The sequence below is a fragment of the Lissotriton vulgaris genome, chromosome 9, assembly GCF_964263255.1.
Source record: "Lissotriton vulgaris chromosome 9, aLisVul1.2, whole genome shotgun sequence".
NCBI classification, from domain to species: Eukaryota; Metazoa; Chordata; class Amphibia; order Caudata; family Salamandridae; genus Lissotriton; species Lissotriton vulgaris.
Window position 1 is genome coordinate 632,478,154 of NC_141697.1, and position 21,045 is coordinate 632,499,198.

Genomic DNA, 21,045 nt, shown 5'->3' on the forward strand with positions numbered 1-21,045 from the left:
AGGAGGAGAAGAGGAAAAAAAATAGGGCTAGTGCCCCTATTTTTTTGTTTCTTCCTGTGTGCTTTAGGTATATCTGGCCCCATGATTTCCTTCTTTTTTGTAAGTATGTCAGTTATAGTTTGAGGCGGTTTTGCCCCTTCTTTGCCAGTGTCTGGATGAATAAATAAAGCCCTTTATTCTTTACCAAGTTTGTCTTGTAGCTTTTCAAGAACTGATTGAACAGCCTGCTGTTTTGGCTCGGATACAGTCTTTGCTCGTTCTGTTATTGAGGGTAGTTTCTGTTGGACACGATTTTGGACACCGCTGATGCTTTCAGCGACTGATGGTGTTTCGGTGCCGATGGGGTCTTGGGGTCTTTGGGTCTTTCGGCGGCTAAGGTCTCTGGGATTTCACCCCCGAAGCTGCCTTTGGGTCTGTTGGTGGATGTTTTGGCTCAGACACCTTATGGTGTTTCGAAGCTGCAGAATCTGTCTTTTTTTGGTGTCAACACTGTGGGAACCATTGAAGTCAAACTTTATGACGCTTGTCAAACGTTTTGCAGGCGGAGACACTTGAGTGTGCTCCTTATCCTGTTTTTGGAGACCACCATGGCTTAAGGGCAGTTGGGTTCCTGTGGCCACCATAGCTGTTTTTTCAGGAGTGTGATTAGGAGGGCTCAGGGTTGCGGTCAAAGTTTTCACCACTGCTAGCCAGCAGTATAGGGATGTCCATCTGCAATGGCTGTGCCTCTGCGTCCTCAGTCTCCTCTTCCGGTTCTACCAACTGCTCCCCGAAAATATCTGTTACATCTGTGGCATGTTGTGTCTGCATGGTGGAGTGTATCCAACGACGTTCCCTCCGTTGCTGAAGCGCCTTCTTCAAGCAAAAAGCCAGGCATGCCTCACACTGGTTCTGCCTGGAATACTTGGTGTGACACTTAGGACAGAAGCTAAAAGGAGTCTTGTCTATCCCTTGTCGAGTATATGAAGTTTGAGTCTGGAAATGCAACTAAGTCGAATCGGGCCTAAGAAGGTGGATCGAAAAAATTTAAGGAACACAAGTCGATGCAGTGTTTGTCGAGGTTTCTGTCAACGGGTGATGATAAATTGGGGCGTTGGAAAGGCCTTGGGGCAGGAATCGAGCTTTGGTCACGGAACTCAGAGACCGACATCCGAACCAGATGGCAGAAAAAATACACACCAACAAAGGAGCCGATGATCATGTGCAACACAGACTATAGGAGGAGTCACTATAACTTGTGACTCAAAGAACTTCTTTGAAGAAAAACAAGTTGCAAATGCCTGAGTCCAACACTGGATGGCAGGAGTACGCTATGCATATGTATCTACAGCCAACCTATGCTACAAATATATTTAATCTACTGAACAATGATGCCAAGGAATTCACATTTAGTTAAAACAGATTTTATCATCTCTGCTGTGTGTAACAAAAGACTTGTTAGGAAAAGGCCTAACTGTTTTATTCCTTTTTTTTAGAACTGGAAAATAAGTAGAACATAATCCTTGGGACCTCTCGGGCAGGGCTGCTTTCTCTATTGCGCACCTGCTTTACACCATCTGCATCACTATTGAATAGGAATTATATTATAGATGGTCCCTCTTGAACATTTTTGTTTTGGGACAAATCTGCAAATACTGGGTTATTTGGACACAATACTTGTTGCATTCTATAAACATCCATGTGTATCAGTTGATACCATATCACTGACTTGATTTAACTGGAGTCTTCCCCCACCAGAAGTGGGAAGCTGATTCTTTCATTTTTCAATGGCCCAGACTTTTTTTCCAAATAGGGTGATGCTGTTGAAAGTTACATTATGCACATAGCCACACACATTCAACGAATGACAGCAATCAACAAGAAGTGTTTGCACAGGTATCTGTCCGTAATTGCCAGAATAAGTTCTTGGACTGATCTACGCACTGTAGTCCAAATCATGGTCTAGGTGGCCCTTTAAGTGAAAGTTGTTCTTCTTACAGGAGGACATTTACGGCACTTGGAGTATACCATCAATAATAGTGGTAATTAGGGCTATGGCTGTCTTGGTGGCGATAGAGCAAAGGCCACCAGTCTTTATGGTTTAGTCACAAATTCATGTCTGTTCATTTGTTTCTTCCACAATATGTTAGCAAACCTACAACTGCGCCAAATTTAGTGTCAGTGGCTACTTACCTCGAATGGTAAATCAGAGTTGCAACTCATGAAATACATAAAACTGTTCATACTTCCTACTTCTTAATGGAAGAAAAAGTCTAAAACTACCAGAAGACTGTAGAATCAAATGTTCCAGAGCTCTTGTGCGGTGTTAATGTGATAAATCAGTCCAAGGCTGCCCAGAATTTCTGAAGTCTTTGCTTGGGTCAAATTCCCATACATGAAAAACGGTTTAATGCTCTTACCCATCTTTATCACCAGCAGCACCTCCTGCAGAGTCAATAGAAAACTTCTCTGGCCTGTTAATGAGAACACATAACCAATCAGTGGTGGGTTTGAGACTTTTTTACATTATATTAAGAATGTCAACCTACACGGATCTCCTTTGGCAGCACAACAGCGGGACATCTATAAACTAAAGTCACAATTTTGTGAACATAAAATTGCACATCTTCCAGGCATTAGGGAGTACCAGGGCTTTGCAAAAATAATATTAAAAAGCGACTTGCCTGAGACAATAATTTTGCAACTATTATAGTATTCTTACGATGTGCATCATTTTACCTTGAAGGGCATCGGTTTAAAATGGATACTTGTTTTTTCTACAATTGAAAACTGAGGGCATCATCTAAATGCATTTTTGAAAGACACAATAAGACATTGACGAAAGCCTACAATACTCCCATATCTTGATACCATCTTCACAATGTATTCCCACCCCTCGACGCGGATGTCTATGTGGGGTTGGTAGGAAAACAAAAGTTAGCAGAGTGGAACGGATTGTTCAGGACATGAAAAACGTCTACCAAGTAACCCACGATCTCGAAGAGATCAGTGGTGTAAAGAATAGACTTCACATTTTTCTATGTTGTCCTCGTTCAGAGTTTTTATGTTTTAGGAAACAGAAAACACAATTTCGGCGTTGGCCTTTAATTTTTTTAAACCTATTTCTATTGATCTTGCTTTAACTTTTCATAAATATGCTTTATTATTTGATCTATCTTCCATTTTGAGAACTATTCAGTGCATGAAATTAAGCTGCATTCTAAAAGGACAGGATGTGCAGACAGGCGAAACATTACAGGATCAAAAGATCAAAATGTAAGGTTGAATTTCCTCTCATTTTCTACTAACAGGGTTACATAAATAGGAACTCCAATGGCCATTCCCACACAATCTCAGATTCTATGCAATCCCACTCCTTCAAACACCTTAAAACTGGTCCATGTAATTTCAATCATGCAGCCCCCAGCATACAGATACTTATCAATCAATTCACCACTCTCATTGCTGTTATTCTGTCTCACCACTAATCCTATAGCTTGCGTGTTTGGTACTAGTAGTCTACTACTGTTGTTAGCACTAACACTGATACTTCTAATATCAGTACTACCACCAGACCACCACCAGCTACTGAAACAAATGAAGTCCTGAAGGGCAGAGAGGGTAAAGTGTACTACAGGAAGACCTGGCTGTCTACAGTATAGTGCCTCATGAACATAGTAGGGGTGGGCGGAAATCTTCCATGGAGTTCTGAGAGTGGGCTGAAATCGGCATGTCGTGCTGATGTTTAGCGCCAGGAGCTTGTTCCGCACTGCAAAATCAGTGCAAATGGCACCTCGAGGTGCACTAGAGGGCGCTGCTTCTTTGCTGCTGTCCGTGTAGATTTTCTACTCGAACAGCACAAGTTACTTACCTTCGGTAACAATATATCTATGAGAGACATTAGTTAGTGATAGATTCCTTACCTTAGGATTATTTCCAGGCGTAAGACTGGAACCGGAACGTTTTTATCAGCAGTAATCCTGCGCGTAGGAAGGTGGCGTCGTGTGGCTCCAAGTCAGTCGTAGGCATCGTGATTGCAGGGTTGACTTTGCAGCAGCTACTTAGACGGCACCCTTGTGCACGGATGTCAGTTCTGAACACGACTTTCCGCGCCAGGAACGCAGAGCCATGCAAGATACTGACTACTGGTGCATTGAAACTCGGACCCTGAAAGGGATGACCTTAACCCTAGAAATCAGTTCGCAGAACGGGGAGGAGGGGTGGGGCAGTAGGGAATCTATCACTAACTAATGTCTCTTACAGATATATCGTTACAGAAGGTAACTTGTGCATCTGAAAGAGACACGTTAGTGATAGATTCCTTACCGTAGAATAGATACCTCAGCAATACCAACCCCAGTGGTGGATCTGCGAACTAAGATCTCACCAGAAAGTCATGGAGAACAGAACGGCCAAAGAAGCAGTCTCTCCGGACTTGGCTGTCAAGGCAATAATGCTTAGTAAAAGTGTATAGCGAGGCTCACGTGGCTGCCTGACAGATGTCTTGCAGGGGGATACCACGTCCAAATGCAGTAGTAGCTGTGTCGCCCTGGTAGAATGGGTGCATAGCCCCACTGGAGGTTCCTTTATAGCCAGAGAATAGCAGGCTTTTATACACAAGACGACCCAGCGGGGGATAGTCCTCTTGTGTACAGCCAGGCCTTTCTTGGCGCCTACTGTTGTGTGCGATTCAGGTAGAATGATGGCACACGTTTTGGGTCCAGATGGTGGAGCCTCTCTTCCTTTCTGGAAGGGTCCGGTGGTGAAAAGAAAGTGGACAAGGTGGCAGTTTGCCCAATATGGAAGGCAGTAACAACCTCTGGCAGGAAGGAAGGACGAGTGCGGAGCACAACCTTGTCCGGATGAACAGACAGCAAAGCAGGTTTACAGGAAAGAGCCTGGAGCTCGCTCACTCACATGCCTAGCGGAGGTGATGGCAGCCAGGAAAGCAGTCTTTAAAGTCAGTAAACGAAGAGGACGTTTGTGAAGTGGCTCAAAAGGAGCGCACATCAAATAAGTAAGATCCAAAATCAAGTCCCACTGCGGCATCACAAACAGAATAGGAGGGAAAAGGTGAGTAATGCCTTTGAGAAATCTATTCACGACAGGGGACTTGAAAAGAGAGGGCTGATCAGGGACCCTGAGAAAGGCCGAAATTGCTGAAAGCTAGCCCTTAATAGTGCCCAGAGCAGAGCCATGCCGGGCCGAAGACAGAAGGAACAAAAGAACTTCTGAAAGAGGGGCAGAAAGGGAATCTACAGCCTTTGCTGCGCACCATGCCACAAATGTGTTCCACCTGCAGGCATATACCGATTTAGTGGAGGGACGCCTGGCTGCCAGAATGATATCACAGACTTCAGGAGGCAAATCAAATGGAATCAACTAGTGCTGCTTAATCTCCACGCAAGGAGGTGGAGGCTGGACAGGTTCGGTGGAGGCCTGTCCCCTGCTGCTGCAACGGAAAATCCTCCTGAAGAGGCAGTCGGATCAGGGGATCCACACTCATACTGAGTAGCTCGGGATACCAAACTCTTCGAGCCCAGTCCGGGGCCACAAGAATGACTTGGGCACGGTCACGCCTGATCTTCTTCAGCACTCTGGGTAGACGTGGTATAGGCGGAAAGGCATACAACAGACCGCAACTCCAGTAGTGACGAAAAGCGCCGCCGAGCGAGTGCCGCCTTGGAAATTCCAACGCGCAGAACTGCTGACATTGCGCATTCTCTTCAGTGGCGAGTAGACCTAACCAAGGCTCTCCTCACTGTTGAAAGAGACCTTGCGCCACCTCCTAGTGAATATGTCATTCGTGATCCATCATGTACCTGCGGCTGAGTTCATCCGCCCTGGAGTTCAAAGAACCTGCCAAATGTTGAACCACCAAGGAAATGCCTTGACGTTCCAGCCATGTCCAGAGACGCTGAGCCTCCCGACATAGGGTCCACAACCTCACCCCACCTTTCTTGTTGCAGTACCACATGGCGGTGGTGTAGTCTGTGAACACCTGCACTACTCTACCCTTGAAGAGGGAAGGAATGCTTCAGTGCAAGTAGGACCGCCCGGAGCTCCAGAAGGTTGATATGGAGCCTGGACTCCACCTGAGACCAGAGGCCTCTGATCTCCGCCTTTCCCATGTGGCCACCCCATCCCAGGAGGGACGCATCCATCACCACTGTGTGTTCCGGTTGGGGAAGGGAGAGTGATCTGCCGCTGACACAATGCTAGTTAGTGAGCCACCACTGCAACTGTCGTGCAGTGCCCTCCGAGATCTGGATGTACTCTGACAGGTCCCCTTGATGCTGCACCCACTGGAACTTCAGGTCCCACTGCAGAGCCCGCATATGCCATCTGGCATGATTGGTCAGCAGGAGGCCATGAGGCCCAGCAGCCTCAAGGTCATCCTGACCGAAACCCAGGATATGGGCCGAAAAGTCGGAATCATAACCCAAATGTCCCAGACTCTGTGTTCGGGAGGATAAACCCGAAACTGCGCAGTGTCCAGAACCGCTCCGATAAAGAGGAGCTTCTGAGAGGGAATCAGGTGCGACATCGGCACGCTGATGGAGAACCCCAGTAAATGCAGGAGGTCGGCCAGAGTCTGGAGGAGGGAGACGACTGCCTGGGGCGAGCCTGCCTTCAACAACCAGTCGTCGAGATAGGTGAAGACTGAAACCCCTGATCTGCGCAGATGAGCTGCGACCACCACCATCACTTTAGTGAACACCCGAGGGGCGCTGGTAAGGCCTCAAGGGAGCACGGTGAACTGAAAGTGCTCGTGGCCTACCGTGAACCACAGGTAACGCCGGTGGGCAAGCAGAACAGGGATATGAAAATAAGCGTCCTGCAAGTCCAACGCTACCATCCAGTCTTGCGGGTCCAGGGCAGACAAGACCCGATTATGTGTTAGCATCTTGAACTTCTCTTTCCGGAGGAATCGATTGACGTTCTGAAGGTCTAAGATAGGACGCAGACCCTTGTCCATCTTTGGAACAAGGAAGAAGTGGGAGTAACAACCACAACCTACTTCTGGTGTCGGAACGCGCTCAATGGGCCCCTTGGCGAAGAGGGCCACAACTTCCTGCTAGAGAAGTGCCAAGTGATTCCCCGACATGCGGTGGTACTGAGGTGGCATGGCTGGAGGGGTGGTCTTGAAGGGGAGGGAGTAGCCCGTCGGATAATCTGTAAAACCCACCTGTCCGTAGTGATGGTGCGCCAGTGGGGGAGGTAATGGTGAATCCTGCCGCCCACTGGGCCTGAAACACCAGACTAGGAAGGTTTGGAGGCAGTGGTGGCAGAGGAGGTAGTGGACTGTCACGCCCGCTGGCCCGTGACCCACCTCGCGGGTCCTGCGGCTGCGCGGAGACTGTTGCTGCACAGGTCTGTGGCTTTGAAACAAACGTGTCAGGCCGCCCCTTCCTTGACCACGAAAGGTGCAAAAAGCAGACCCCGAAGGAGTGTGCGTGGCAAAAAGGCCCAAGGACTTGGCGTAGCCCACGAGTCCTTAAAGCGCTCCAACGCACTATCTGCCTTGTCGCCAAAAAGGTGAGTGCCATCAAAGGGCATGTCCATCAGAGTGTTCTTGGACATCCACTGAAAAGCCAGCGGACCTCAGCCAGGTGTGACGGCATAGATCCACTCCTGAGTCGGCAGTGTCAAGGCCACAAGGAATCGTGAACTAGGCTGCATCTCTCCCCTCAGGAATAGCTTTGGATCGCATCGTCCGGGCCTCCTGCGGACAATGAGGCAGCACCTGCACCACCGTATCCCACATGGAGTGAGAATAACGGCCCAAGAGACATGCAGTGTTCACAGACCACATCCCTGAACTGGCGAAACAGAAATCCCCTGCACAGTCCAGGTCTAACTGGCATTGGGCTGCAAGAGGGTCTTCAGACACCTCCCAGTCCTCCCCGTCATCCATAACCTGCTGGGCAGGTGAGAAAGATGGAGGAGGATGGAGTTAGGGATAGAAATTCCCCATTGGCTTTGAAATCGGCATCGAGCAACACATGTCCACCACCGTCTCCATGTCGGGGTTGAAGCCGGGGAAGACATCTGCCGGATAGCCGGCCGACGCCGGTGGTAGTGCCGTAGACGTCGGTGGAGGTTGTACGAGGTCAACAGACATCCGCTGGGATCCTTGCATGGATCCAGGGGGGTTTCGCAGCGCCGGGGCCGGAGCCGCCGACAAACAAGGGCAAGGACCCCCAGTCGGACCTGCGTGGCCCGCAGACACGCTGGCGGGGCCTGAAGGGATGAAGAGTAGGGCCATAGCGAACAGAAATTCCTGCAGCTGGGCCGGAGTCGCCGACTGACCCGGGAAGGGTGCATAGGACGACGGCGCCTGCGTAGGCTCCGCCGGAACCGCGGGCTAGGCACCACCCGCACCCTGAGCCGTGTCGTGGGGACAGGGTTGGGAAAGGCGAAGAGCGACGTTGCTTTTTTGACTTCTTGTGCTTTGTCTTACCTGACCCTGAGTGCGAAGACTTCATCCAACGATGGTGGCGGCTCCACGACCCTCGACCTCCCACAGGACCAGGATCTTGAACGGCCCGCAACCTACTCCCGGGCCTCAAGCAACTTTCGGGACTGCTCCTGCAAAGTTTTCGGAGCCATGGCCCGGAGGTCGGGGCACGACGCGGGTTCTTGGTCACACCCCAGGCGGTAGAGACACTAGTGGTACGGGTCTGTCACCGACATCATGTGGGGACAAACCTCGCAAGACTTGAAACCGAGCATCACTATACACTAGGAGTCAAAGACTCAAAAGACAGAGACAAAGATCCCACCCAAAAAAACTCAGTCAAAAATTGACTGGGGGTATCGCTCTCTCCGAATCTGCGCTTGCTGGTGCGGAAAAAGAAAGAACTGACGTCAGCGCACAAGGGTGGCGTCTAAGTAGCTGCTGCGACGTCATCCCAGCGATCAAGACGCCTATGACGGACATGGAGCCGCACAACGCCACCTTCCAATGCGCAGGGGTACTGCTGAAAACTTTCCGGATTCAGTCTGATGCCTGGGGGTAATTCTAAGGTTAGGAATCTATCACTAACGTGTTTCTTTCAGATACAGCTTTCTCAGAGCGGACGGGCGCGACCGCAGTTTTGAGAAAATCTCTTCAGGTGCCTTCCCAGGACCAGAAAATGCAGTAAGAGGATGCTAGTTCTCGCTTGCCAACTTTCTGCTGGCAAGCCACAGTGGGAAAATACTCTGCCCTGCAGCGTTTGACTAGAACTCCATGTTAAAAGTGTAAAGCAGAGTGGCCAGAACTCCGCGAACTCTACAGGCGAGGTGGAATTTATAGCCCACCCCTAGAACACAGCTGCCTCCTCACAAATGTTTAGAACAGGCATCCCAAGCGCTAACGCAGTGGTAGAAGCCTTGGCTCTGGTAGAATGAGCCCACAAGTCTTGAGGAAGTTTCTTTGGGCACGTGAGTAGCAGATCTTAACGCAGAGTGTGATCCAGCATAATGTGGTAATTTTCTATGCAGCCTTGCCTTCCTGTGCCTGAGAGAATCCGATAAGAGTTAAACATTCACAGGGTGATCTTTGTTACAATCAATGTAGAAGCTTAGAGCCCTTTAAGGATCCAGCCAGTGAAGTCCTTCCTCCTTAGCGGAATGAGGCAGAGCAAAGAACTCTGAAGAGTGATGACTCTGACTGACATGAATGGGAGTCACTACCTTTGGACGGGAGGAAGCTTGAGTCTGCAGGACAAGGTTGTCTGAGTGGAAAGTGGTACAATGCAGTTTGACTGACAGAGCCTATAACTCAGCAAACACAAGATGATGGACAGAGTGCGAAAACTTATCAAACACTCCCCACAGTCAAGAGATCTGAGTTAAATCCATTGTTCATTTGCTCACTATGCCACCCCTGTTTGGATCCAGCCATATGCAAATCAGTCTTGACCCTGCTCCTCATGGGAACAGTCCAACCTGAACTGCTAGGCCAGTTCCTCCCTGGACCGTAAAGAAGCATCCTGGCACCGGTTTCAAGGTATCAACCCTCTTCAGCCAGGGTAGCTTGAATTCACTGGCACAGAGAGAAAGGGACTCATATTTGAGCTTACCCGTGGCCGCTTAGGGCAAACATATGAAACACAACAAGATGATGGACAGAGTGCAAAAGCAGTTAAAATACTCATCACCAGTCATGAGATCTGGGTTAAATCCATCGTTCTTTTGTTCATCATGCCACCCCAGTTTGTACCCAGCCATGTGCAAATCAGTCATGACACTGTGCCTTATGGGAACAGTCCAGCCTGAACTGACAGGCCAGGCCCTTCCTTGATCAGAAACCAGTGGGTGAGAGCCTGCAACTCACCCACCATACTGCCTTGGGGGGGGGGAGCAGCCTTAGAGGAAAGCTGTGTAGAGAACCTATGAGCTGTGTAGAGGCTAAAAGGCCACCCATGAAGAATGTGGGGACTAAAATGAAATCCCACTGGGGCATTACAGACTGACGGGGTGAACATATATTGTAATCCCTTGAGGAAACATTTTAATCAGTGACTTGACCGACTAGGTCTGGCCCGGTATCTGTAAAAAAGGTCAAAAGAGCCAATTGTGCCCACAGCAAGCCTGGCTGGGCTAGGGCACACCGAAACAGCGAAACTTCAGACAGTTTGGTATGTAGTGTGGTGGTCTGTTTAAAAGCGCACCAGGCCACAAACTTCTCCTAACAGCAGGCATCCACAGACTTGGTTTGTGGCCTGGTGCTCTTTTAACCGCATCGCTGCGGCGGCTTTTCCCCCTGTGTGCGGCATTTTTAAATTTACAGCGTTACATGACGAGCTCAGCTCGTCATCAGCACACAGCAGGTAAGCCTGATGACGAGCTGAGCTCGTCATCAGCATCGAAGTGGTTAAGAATTGACTAACAATAGGTGACTTAAATAAGGAGGGTTGGTTTGGCAGCCTCGGGAAAGCAGATGGAGCAGACAAATACCCCTTCAGGGTGCTCATCGCACAGCTCATAGTGGGTGAGAGTCAAAATAAATAGTAAAACATCGGCAAAGGAAGCTGAAAGAGGGTTGATAGACTTCTCTGTACAATAGAATACAAATTTCTTCCACCGGCAGGAGTATACTGTCTTAGTGGATGGATGATTGGCTGCCACAATAATACTGCAAACTTCGGGAGGAATGTTAAAAGGAGTCAACTGCGCCGCACAATCTGCACACAAGAAGGCATAAAGTTGACAGGAGCGGGTGAACAACCCTACACTGCTGTTGCAAGAGATATCCTCCTGAAGGGGCAGCCTGATTGAAGGATCGATGCTCATTTCCAGGAGCTCAGGATACCAAACTTTCCGTGCCCAATCTAGAGCCACAAGGATGACTTAGGCCCAGTTGTTCCTGATGTTCTTGAGAACTCTATGGAGGAGTGGTATGTGCGGAAAGGCGTACAGGAGGCCTGAGCTCCTTTTGAGACAAAAAGCGTCTCCAAGCGAGAGCCGACTTGGAAACTGCAGCACGCAAAACTGCTTAAATCACGCATTCTCCGTCGAGAAAGTCTTTCAATGCCAGTCGGAGCTCCCAGGGCTCCAGCTAGTTGACGTGGAGTCCGGATTCCACCGGAGAACAGAGTCCTCTGATTTCTGCCTCTTCCGGGTGGAAGTCCCATCCAAGGAGGGACATCTGTCACTACTGTGAGATCTGGGTGGGAAAAAAAGAGGGTCTGCCTCTGACCCAATCACGGTTTGTCAGCCACCACTGCAGGTCTTGTGCCGTTCCCTACGAGATCTGGACCATATCGGAGAGATTCCCCCGATGCTGGGGCCCACTAGAACTTCAGGTCCCACTGCAGAGCATACATACGCCATCTGGCATGTGTTACTAACAGCATGTAGGATGCCATGAGGCCCAGCAGCCTCAGAGTCCTCCTCACCAACATGCAGGATAGAGGCTGAAACAGTATCATAGCCTGATTATCCTGGACTCGCCACTGGGGAGGTTAGGCCTGAATCTGCATTGCATCCAGAAATGCTCTGATGAAAGGTAGCATCTGGGAGATAGTCAGGTGGGACTTCGACACGTTTATCGCAAACACAGTGAATGCAGGAGGTTCCCCATAGTCTGGAGTTAGGAGCCGACAGCCTGGTCGACCACCTTCAACATCCAGGCGTTGAGATAGGGGAAGACTGACACCCATGATCAGCGCAGATGAGCTGACACCACCACCATCACCTGGATGAACACCCAAAGGGCACTGGTAAGGCCAAGGGGGAGCATGGTGAACTGAAAATGCTCATGGCCTACCGTAAACCAAAGGTAGCGCCGATGGGCAGGCAGGAAGGGAACGAGGAAATAGGCATCCTGCAAGTCCAACGCTACCATCCAGTCTCCCCGATCAAGGGCAGACAGAACCTGAGCTTGTTTGAGCATCTTTAATTTTTCATTTCCAAGGATGTACTTGAGGACTCAAAGGTTTAGGATAGGACGAAAGCCCTTGTTCTTTTTCAGGGTCAGAAAGTAGCAGCAATAGGAGCCACAGTCAACATCTAGTGCCGGGACCCACCCTATGGCTCCTTTGGCCAAGAGTCATGACTTCCTCCCGGAGTAAAATTAAATAATCCTGCGTCAGCCGTTCGGAGGACAAAGGCATGGAGGAAGGGGTGGTCATGAAGGGGAGGGAGTAGCCCCTTTGGACTGCCTGTCCGATGTGATGGTCTGCAAGTGGTGGAGGTGATGGCTGATCCTGTCACTAACTGGCCACCTATTATCTGTAAGGGAGAGACTAGGAGGATTTGGAGGATGAAGCTGCCGGGGGTGGTGGTCTGACCCTCCCTCTGGCTGCTTGTTCCACATGGTCAGAATGACCGCAGCTCCGCAGGGGTTGCTGAACTTGTGCAGCTCTGTGGCATGGGTATGGCTGGCGCAGCTGAAAGCTCTTTCTGTAGCCATGAAAGGCAGACTGGGGACGTGTGGCCAGTGAGAGGCCCAAGGACTTGCCCGTAGCCCATGAGTCCTTAAAGCGCCCCAGGTGTCTTCCTTGTCCCAAAGAGACGGGTGCCATCAAAGGGCATGCCCATGAGTGAGGCTCGACAGCCCCAGAAAAAAAGACAGATGTTCTCAGCTAGGTGTCGCATCTGACAGCCATTGTGGATGAAGTTGCTCAGACCCGCGAGTTGGTTGTGTCTAGACCACATCGAATGACAAACTTTGCAGTATTTCTCCCATTTGACACTGCTTGAGGAAGGACCGCCTGGGCCTCCTCTGGGACCCGTGGAGGCAACGTCCCAGTAAGCATATGGTGTTCCCTAACTGCAATCCAAGACTTGTGGGGAAAAAAGTTCTTGCCCCATCTATCCAGCCTCATGGACTCCGTATCTTGGAAAGTGGAAGGGAAAGCGCCCTGGGACATGGAGGCCTGGACTACCAAACTCTCTGGGGTAGGATGGGTGGTGAGGATATGGAGGTTGCCCTGAGCAATGCGTTGGTGGCAGGCAATTGCCCTATTCACAGGAGCCCCTCTGCTGCTCTTGGATCAGGTTCCCAGTAGAACGTCCGTGAGGGCCTCATTAAACGTGAGTAGGGGTTCTGAGGAGAAAACTCCTAGCTGTAGCACCTTCGTCAAGATGTTAGTCTTTGTCTCCGCTACAGGAAGCTGAAGGCCAAGAACCTCACCCTTTTAACCACCACAGCATAAGACACTCCCCTCCTCCATAGCAACTGTAGGGGGGGAGAAAGGTATCGAGTCCACTGGCCTCACCCAATTCCTCATACCAGTCCATTTCCTCATCAGGCTGGTCTAATAAAGAGTCCCGCAATCCCTTCCAATCTTCTCCCACTCCTAGCCCTTCAGAATAGGGCTCAGGAAATGACCTACAACCTGGAGGTCCTGTTGACATCAGCTTCGGCGTCTGTCAATGCTATTCCGGCTCCAGGCTGTCGGGAATCAGAATGAGGACACGCAGGTTCTGTAGAACGAGGCTTTGAACGCCACGGCTCCTCTGTTGTGTCGGCCAACAGACAGTGGGAAGCATGCTTCAACTTCTCGTATTTTTTGGGCCTCTTAACTGAATGTCCAGATGATTTTGAGTGGGACGAAGAGGACATGGGACTCATGGAGCAGAGCCGGGACCTTCCGCTCAACCTGGACTGGGACATCCGAGGAGTTGAGCAATGCAGTTTTGCCTGCCGGGCCGCAAGCAGATTTAGGGACCGCTCTCTCGGAGCAAATTTAAAAGCAATGGCACGACGTCCATAAAGCAGACGCCATACCAAGTTAGTAAAAAGCTTTGCACAAGAGTGTCTCCTGCCTGCAACAGCTGGCAGGTCAAAGTGGTTTAAGAAAATAGTGCTTGGAGTCTGTAATTAAAGTCTGCCAAGTAATAACACAAGCAAGAGGGCCAGTCCTTATGGGAGGTTACAAGATGAGACAAGGCGGTACTAAGGAGGAACTATTAAGTCTATTGACCAATGAAAAGCCAGTTTACTAATGAGTGACAGGAGCCAATTAAAAAGATGGGCGGGGCTTTAATTCCGAACCTGAATGCAGAATGCCTTGCAGGGCAGAGCATGCGCTGCCCAGGCTCGGCCTAAAAAGTGACACAGGGTAACTCTCTTCATGGATCAGCACATGACTGGCGCAGAAAGAAAAGAATGACGTTAGCACGCCAAGGTGGTGTCTATAAAGGTGCCATGGATGAAGCAGACATGTTGAGCCGACTGACGCCAGCTACCAGCGCACAGGGGTATTGGTTGAAGAAAAATCTTCTGAATCCTGTCTGACACCTGGAAAATTCAAAGGGAGAGAATCTGCGGCAAGATGTTTCTATCAGATATCATTAGCAAAAGAAAAAAAGGCACTTCAACCAGCATTACAAGAATGGTGAAGAATCATTATGATGTTACACTGATTATATGAATATATGAGGATATATCATACTTGTACCCCTACCTAATACTTCCTACATGTCCAAGAGCATGGTGAGAGTACCCTCTGCCAGATCCCTTGAGACAACTCAACCCCCATACCTGTGTAAGATGTATCAGAAAGCCAGTCAGGTGTGGAACAGGCCGCTGTTCTTTGCAGAATTGAGATTAGAGTAAGCAGGGCTCCATCTCAGTCACAGGCTACAAGTTCCAGAATAATCCATAGAAGTGCTTCCCTGATTAATGTGGCTCATAGTTGGTTTATAAATTCAAAGCTCTCTACCGATCGCACTGTGTCAGAGGTGCAACACTGCTATGATTGTTTCCCTTTCCAATTCCGAGCTATCTCTAACCAGACAACCAAAGCAACAGCAGTATGATCAGTATTCCTTAGCCTTGTACAGAGTGTACAAATGTTATGCTGCAAGCAGAATACTTTCTTATTAGGTTATCATGTATGTGCAGGTTATCATGTATGTGCAAAGCATGTAAAAAGTCACCCTCTAAAAATATGCCAAGTTTTAACGTGTAGTTCAAAATGGAGTCTTTTGTGTACAGGTCCTGTCGAACCTTACAACAGGGGCACAAGACCGGGCTGCACCCTGCCCTTGTAGTGCACGTGTTTGATGGGTGCTATGACCACAAAAGGATTTGTGGGGATTGCTGTGCAGGCTGTATTTGGTGGTGATACTGAAATCCTCAAACATGGCCACAGAGGGGACGGAACTGCTGGTGTGGCTGGCACAGGAGCAGAAAGGCCTAGGGAGCATGCTATGGCCCTGTTGTCTTTAAAGCACTTCGGGATGAATCCACTTTGTCGCCATAAAGACGGGAACCATCGAATGCCATGCCCATGATGGGTTCATGAATATCCCACAAAAATCCAGGCCAGGCCTGGCATGCCTGCTAAGAGCCACAATGGTGCCTATCACCCTAGCAAGCAAATTTGTAGTTTGTAGCCCCTCAGCGGATAGAGAATTTTGCCACATCATGACTGCCCTGCACAGTCTGAGAGGATAGCACAGGCTTCTACTGGGGCAAAAGGGTGCACCTGAGACGCTGAGTCCCACTAAGAGTGAGAATAGAGCCCGAGAAGGTAGTTGGCATTCACAGAAAGGAAAGTCACCTCACAAAAAAGACCCTCATCCCCAAGGTATATATTCTCTTGGATTGCTTGTCAAGGGGAATAGTTTGAACAAAGTGTGTCTGTCAGGGTCTCTTTAAAAGGCAGAAGGTGCTCAGAACTCATTTGGGTGGGTCGAAGAACCTCACTTCAAACACTGGTATTTACTTCCTGGATAGGAAGTTGGTGATCAAGAGCCTATGCAGCCCTGAGCACAACCATGGTGGCTCAGCTGGTGCCAAGGAAACACCAGTGGAATCTCGCTGGGAGACCAATGGACTCCCTGAGGCCCGCAGGAGCACCCGAGACAGCCAACAACTTGCCAAAGAGCCTTAACATAGGTTTTTTTGAACCCGCTGGCCTTTGAAATTCAGGTTGCCGTAGTCAAGGATCGGAATCAAGTACGAAGTGGAACGACTTCGGGAGTGAGACCTGGAGGCACGATGACAGCTTTTCAAAAGGATCGAGAGTGGCAGGTCTGGGTCAATTCCCATTTGAACTTTATTTTTTATTTTTTTTTACTTACCCGAGGATTTGGACCTTGATGACAATGTGTCAAGGGACTGGCCTTGGGAGTGGGACAGGGACCTAGCTTTGGAAGTTGACCGGTCACAATGTGGTGTTTTGCAGTGTTTCGTTATGAATAACTTTGCTTCCCGATACCAGATGGCGTTGGTTGCATCAATGCACAGTCATTGCAGGCCTTGGAGTCCTGATCCAACCCAAAGCACGACAGACAAACCACATGTGGGTCAGTGACAGGAATCTGTTTGCTATACTCGCCAAACGGTTTCAATCCTGTAGCTTTGGGAGGCGACACTGTCCCTTGGACATTTTAGTAACTAATGTCAGCGCACAAGTTTGGTGCCTACATAAGCTTGCATGCGTCACATCCAGTGCAGAATGGAGTTGAGGCAGAGCCACCGGCACACCTACTGGAAGGCAGGGATTCTGCTTTTTTGTAATAGTTCTTCTACTTTTTCTTGTTGTTGGTTTTCGACGGATCCCCCATTTGGTGCTTCCTGTTGTACGCCCTCCTCAAGAAGCTCCCACTCTTTGTCGCCATCTTCAGATTCTCTTTTTTTGGTCTGTTCTCTCCTTCAATCTTCTTGGTGGAGGTGGGTGGGTCGCTTCTGATTACAGAAACGTCAACTACAGGTAAGAAACTATTCATTTTGCAGCATGAATCTTTTCTTGATTCACATGCTGTGCATCAATTATGTAGCAGTGGTCAGGTTGAAGATGGACTTAAATTTGTAAACAGATATTTTAACACCTTTTGCCCCACTTGAGCTTACTTGTTTATTTTAATGTCTATGGAGTATTGTCTAGTCAAAGTGTGTAGAGATGACCACATTGCTGCCATACATATATCTTGTAAAGGTGTATGTCCTAGAAAGTCAATAGTTGCTCCCTTTTTCCTTGTCTGGTGTGCCTTTGGGGTTGAGTTTAGTGACTCCCCTGCACTTGTGTGGCATAGCTGAATAGTTCATGTGATCCATCTGACAATTGTGTCCTTAGTTAGAGATTTTCTCATATTGCGGTCTGCAAAAGAAACAAAAAGTTGTTTTGTCTTCCTCGTCTTTTCAAAGTAGTACATTATGGTGCGCCTCGCGCCCAGCGTGTGTAATGTTCTCCGCTGGATTTTGGAAAAAACTTGACAATTGCATAGTTTGATTTATGAGGAAAAGTGAAACTATCTTGGGTAAGAACTGTGGATCTGTCCTCGTGACAATTCTCTCTTTGTGAACCGGCAAGCATGGTTCTTGAATTGTGAGTGTTTGTATTTCACTCACCCTATAATGAGATGTTATGGCCACCAGGAATACTGTCTTTAGCGCCAGCATCTTTAATTTGTGGCTTTGTGTAAAGGCTCAAAGGGTGCTGTCATTAAATCGAGTCAGAACCATATTTAGATTCCATGGGTTGTATGATGGAGGCAGAACTCGATATACTATGCATGCCTCTACCATGCAGCCTAAACCACAAATTAATCTTATCAAGCATGCCTTCACCACGTAATTTTGTGGTAAAGGCATAAATAGTAAAGGAGTATACGTGGCAAAGGTCGGGAACCCACCCCCTGCCGTAAGCTACAAACTGCCCTCACTCCCTGCCCTGAGGTCCAAATATTTCGACCCCCCTCCCAACCCCCATGCAGTCCCAAATGAGAGAAGGGAAGTACAAGTGTGGTGATTTTGTGAAGACCAAGTTGTTGGGTTATACCAGGAAGGGTTCATCTAGGTGCTCTTTGCCAAAAAGTGTGGTGTGTGTGTGTGTGTGTGAAGATGTTCAGTGTTGAACTGGATGATGGGAACAGATGGAATTTGAGTAGACATACGTAGTGAGGAAGAAGTGAGAAAATGGATTGGCAATAGACGCAAGGGTGAGAAAGAGTGACAAAGTGAGGAAGATAAGAAGATGATGCAGAAAAAACATGGAGATAAGCAGGCAGAAGAGGAGAAAGATGATGAAGGGAAAGGATGGAACTGACGTGAGGAGGAGTGGAAGGAAAGTAAAAATGCCGGAATTTCTGACAGAGTACATGTTGAATTAATATTTTTATGTCATCCATATTTTTAGTGAATATGTGTATATACATATTGTATGTGCAAATATGGGAGATATGTTACATATAAATGTATTAGATAATTGATGTAGTGTGTAACATGTAGCTTAGCAACCCAGAGGGGTTATGACAAGTAGAATGCTAGAAATGGAAGTGTAATGGCAGTTGCTGTCAGGATCTTGCCAGGGGATGGTCATACATGTTATCTGTTATTCAATTAAAGCATATTTTAAGAATTAAATGCAGCGTGACCTTTCAAATACTCTAGGTCCATGGAAAGCATCTCAAAGACTCAAGCAAAAATAAAATCAAGAGGCTTCTGGGTCAGATATGTCAGGTTAATAAAGAGCCACTCACTGGGTAGTAAGTGAGGTGTCTTCTTGGTTCGAAATCTCATGTAAGGGGAACAAGGAAAACCATTTACACTATTACGATTTTAGAGGAATTTGGAGTTCTTCGCCTGCAAAATTAGGATAGTGCACTTTATCACAAAAAAAGAGAAATACAATTATTTCTCCAAGCTGCTAATTAGACTGTGAGAGGATTCTTACCTTCCCTCTCTGCAACCCCAACACTTGCCTCAAGCCACAGTCCAACCCATCCTTGCTCTCTAAGGTGCCTCAGTTCTGTGGCAGACTTGTCTGGGTTTTGTGGGTACTCTGTGGGGAAGACCCACTCTCCCTTCCTCGAGTACTGACTTCCTGAATGTGTCTCAGTGTGACATTACTGGCTCTTGACATTCTCCGTTTCCTTTCTTCTTTTTCCTACACACCCCTTCTCTGTACCAAAGGGCCGATCTAGAACCAAAGAAGTCCAAGCTCTGCCTCTCAAAAGCGCTCAACTGAAGAGCGTCTAATATCACTTCCTGGTGATTTGCACTTGATGTCTCACTAAAAGGACTTCCTAAAATTGGATAGAGGCCTGGACTCCTGTTTTGTTGGTAAGATTGAAGAAAAAAACCAATGTATAATCCATTCTGCCGGTAACCAGCATAGACTCGTAATGTGGTGTCAGCATGACACAGGATAAGGAAACCTCTAGAAGATCCCTGCCACAACAACTTGATAATATTAGATACACACTGGCCAAATGACACTCCTTCATGTCAAGGTGTTATTAATTTCCTGCATAAAACCCTTTTAAGTCTAAAGGTTCAGTCTTTGGTATGAGGTTTGGAAGGTCCAGAAAAGGTTGAAGGAGTTGAGCAGGATATTCATATTCAACACATTCTGTGAGATATAATTGAATATTTACCACACAAAGTTAGCCAGCATGTCTCTCAATAAGCTCAGTCAATTCACCTTGAACAAGTCCACTACTTTGTTTTCCAAAATTATTTGCAGATATGTGACTGTCTTGTGAGTCCATCTCTGTGGAATGGTATTCTTCAATTTGGAAACAATGCCTGGGTTTACCATAATATTAGGAATCACCAAATTATCGCCATTTGTTTAAACTCCCAACATTTTTGAGTGTTAAGTAAAGTAGCAATACCAATGGTTTGCACAGATCAAAATCTTGTCTGTAGTTTTATAGATAAGGCACACAGGAAGGTCCACAAGGTGTGCCACTACCAAAGCCTGTTCTATCCAGGGACACATTCAGAAAATCCAAGCTCATATTATCAAATGCCCTTTTAGCATCAACTGTTAGTAATAGGACTCAGATTTTTTTTAGCTGCACTTTCTCAACCACATGTGCTACTCTCCTAACACTGTTCTTAGCCAGACTCTTCTATGTGAAATCCTGACAGGTCAGCTGCTATGAGCAAGGGCGTAACCTCTTCCAGCCTATTTGACAAGAGGTTAGTAAACAGTTTATTATTTATACTTAACATCACTGTAGACAGTCAAGATCTGTAGTCTTCAAGGCCTTGCCTGGCTTGGGGATAAAAGAAATGTTGACATCTTTCACTGTGTCAGTGATTTCACTGGATTGTGTGAATGAACTAAAGAAAAAAAACGACCAGCTATGCTTCTAAAGTCTTGTAGATGATGGCTCGATTGCCATCTGAGCTCAGCACTTTGTTATTTTTTAATGAACGAATGGCTCACATCAACTTTTCCTCCTCAAAGGTCTGTTCAGGTATGCTGCCTGTGCTTCCAACAGCTACAAACTATAACGAGTGCACTACATAGTCCTAACTTTCCTGCTTCATTTACCATTAGGTTACCCTACCGATCTAACGTTCTGGCTATAACGATAGGCATTGTTGCGCTAGGCTTTGATCATAAGCACCAACAATTTATCAGCTTTGCTCATATTTTCATTTCACGTATTGTTTCAATCGCAGTAGTGTTAGGCCGGCTCTAGTGATACAAGGCAGTCTCATAACCAGTCATAGTTTCAGGAGCTAATTGAATGTTTATCAATAGAGATTCTACCAACTTGTCCTACCGGTTTGTTCTGGTCACTATGGCTAGCCGTATTCCAGGTATGGCTGCTACAGTGCATTCCAAAGTATGGTTAAAAGATTCCCCCAGTCCCATTGATGGA

At 47.7% G+C, this 21,045-nt stretch overlaps 1 protein-coding gene across 2 annotated transcripts in view; it reads right to left on the minus strand.

Annotated features, from left to right (window-relative positions):
- The window catches only part of EIF1AD (eukaryotic translation initiation factor 1A domain containing), a 346,850-nt gene that overhangs the window by 120,939 nt on the left and 204,866 nt on the right, over nucleotides 1-21,045 (minus strand). For both annotated transcript variants that reach the window (XM_086938293.1, XM_086938294.1), the window contains one exon: nucleotides 2,400-2,453. In XM_086938293.1, coding sequence (XP_086794419.1) covers nucleotides 2,400-2,453 — 54 coding nt within the window. The remainder of the gene's footprint in view (nucleotides 1-2,399; nucleotides 2,454-21,045) is intronic.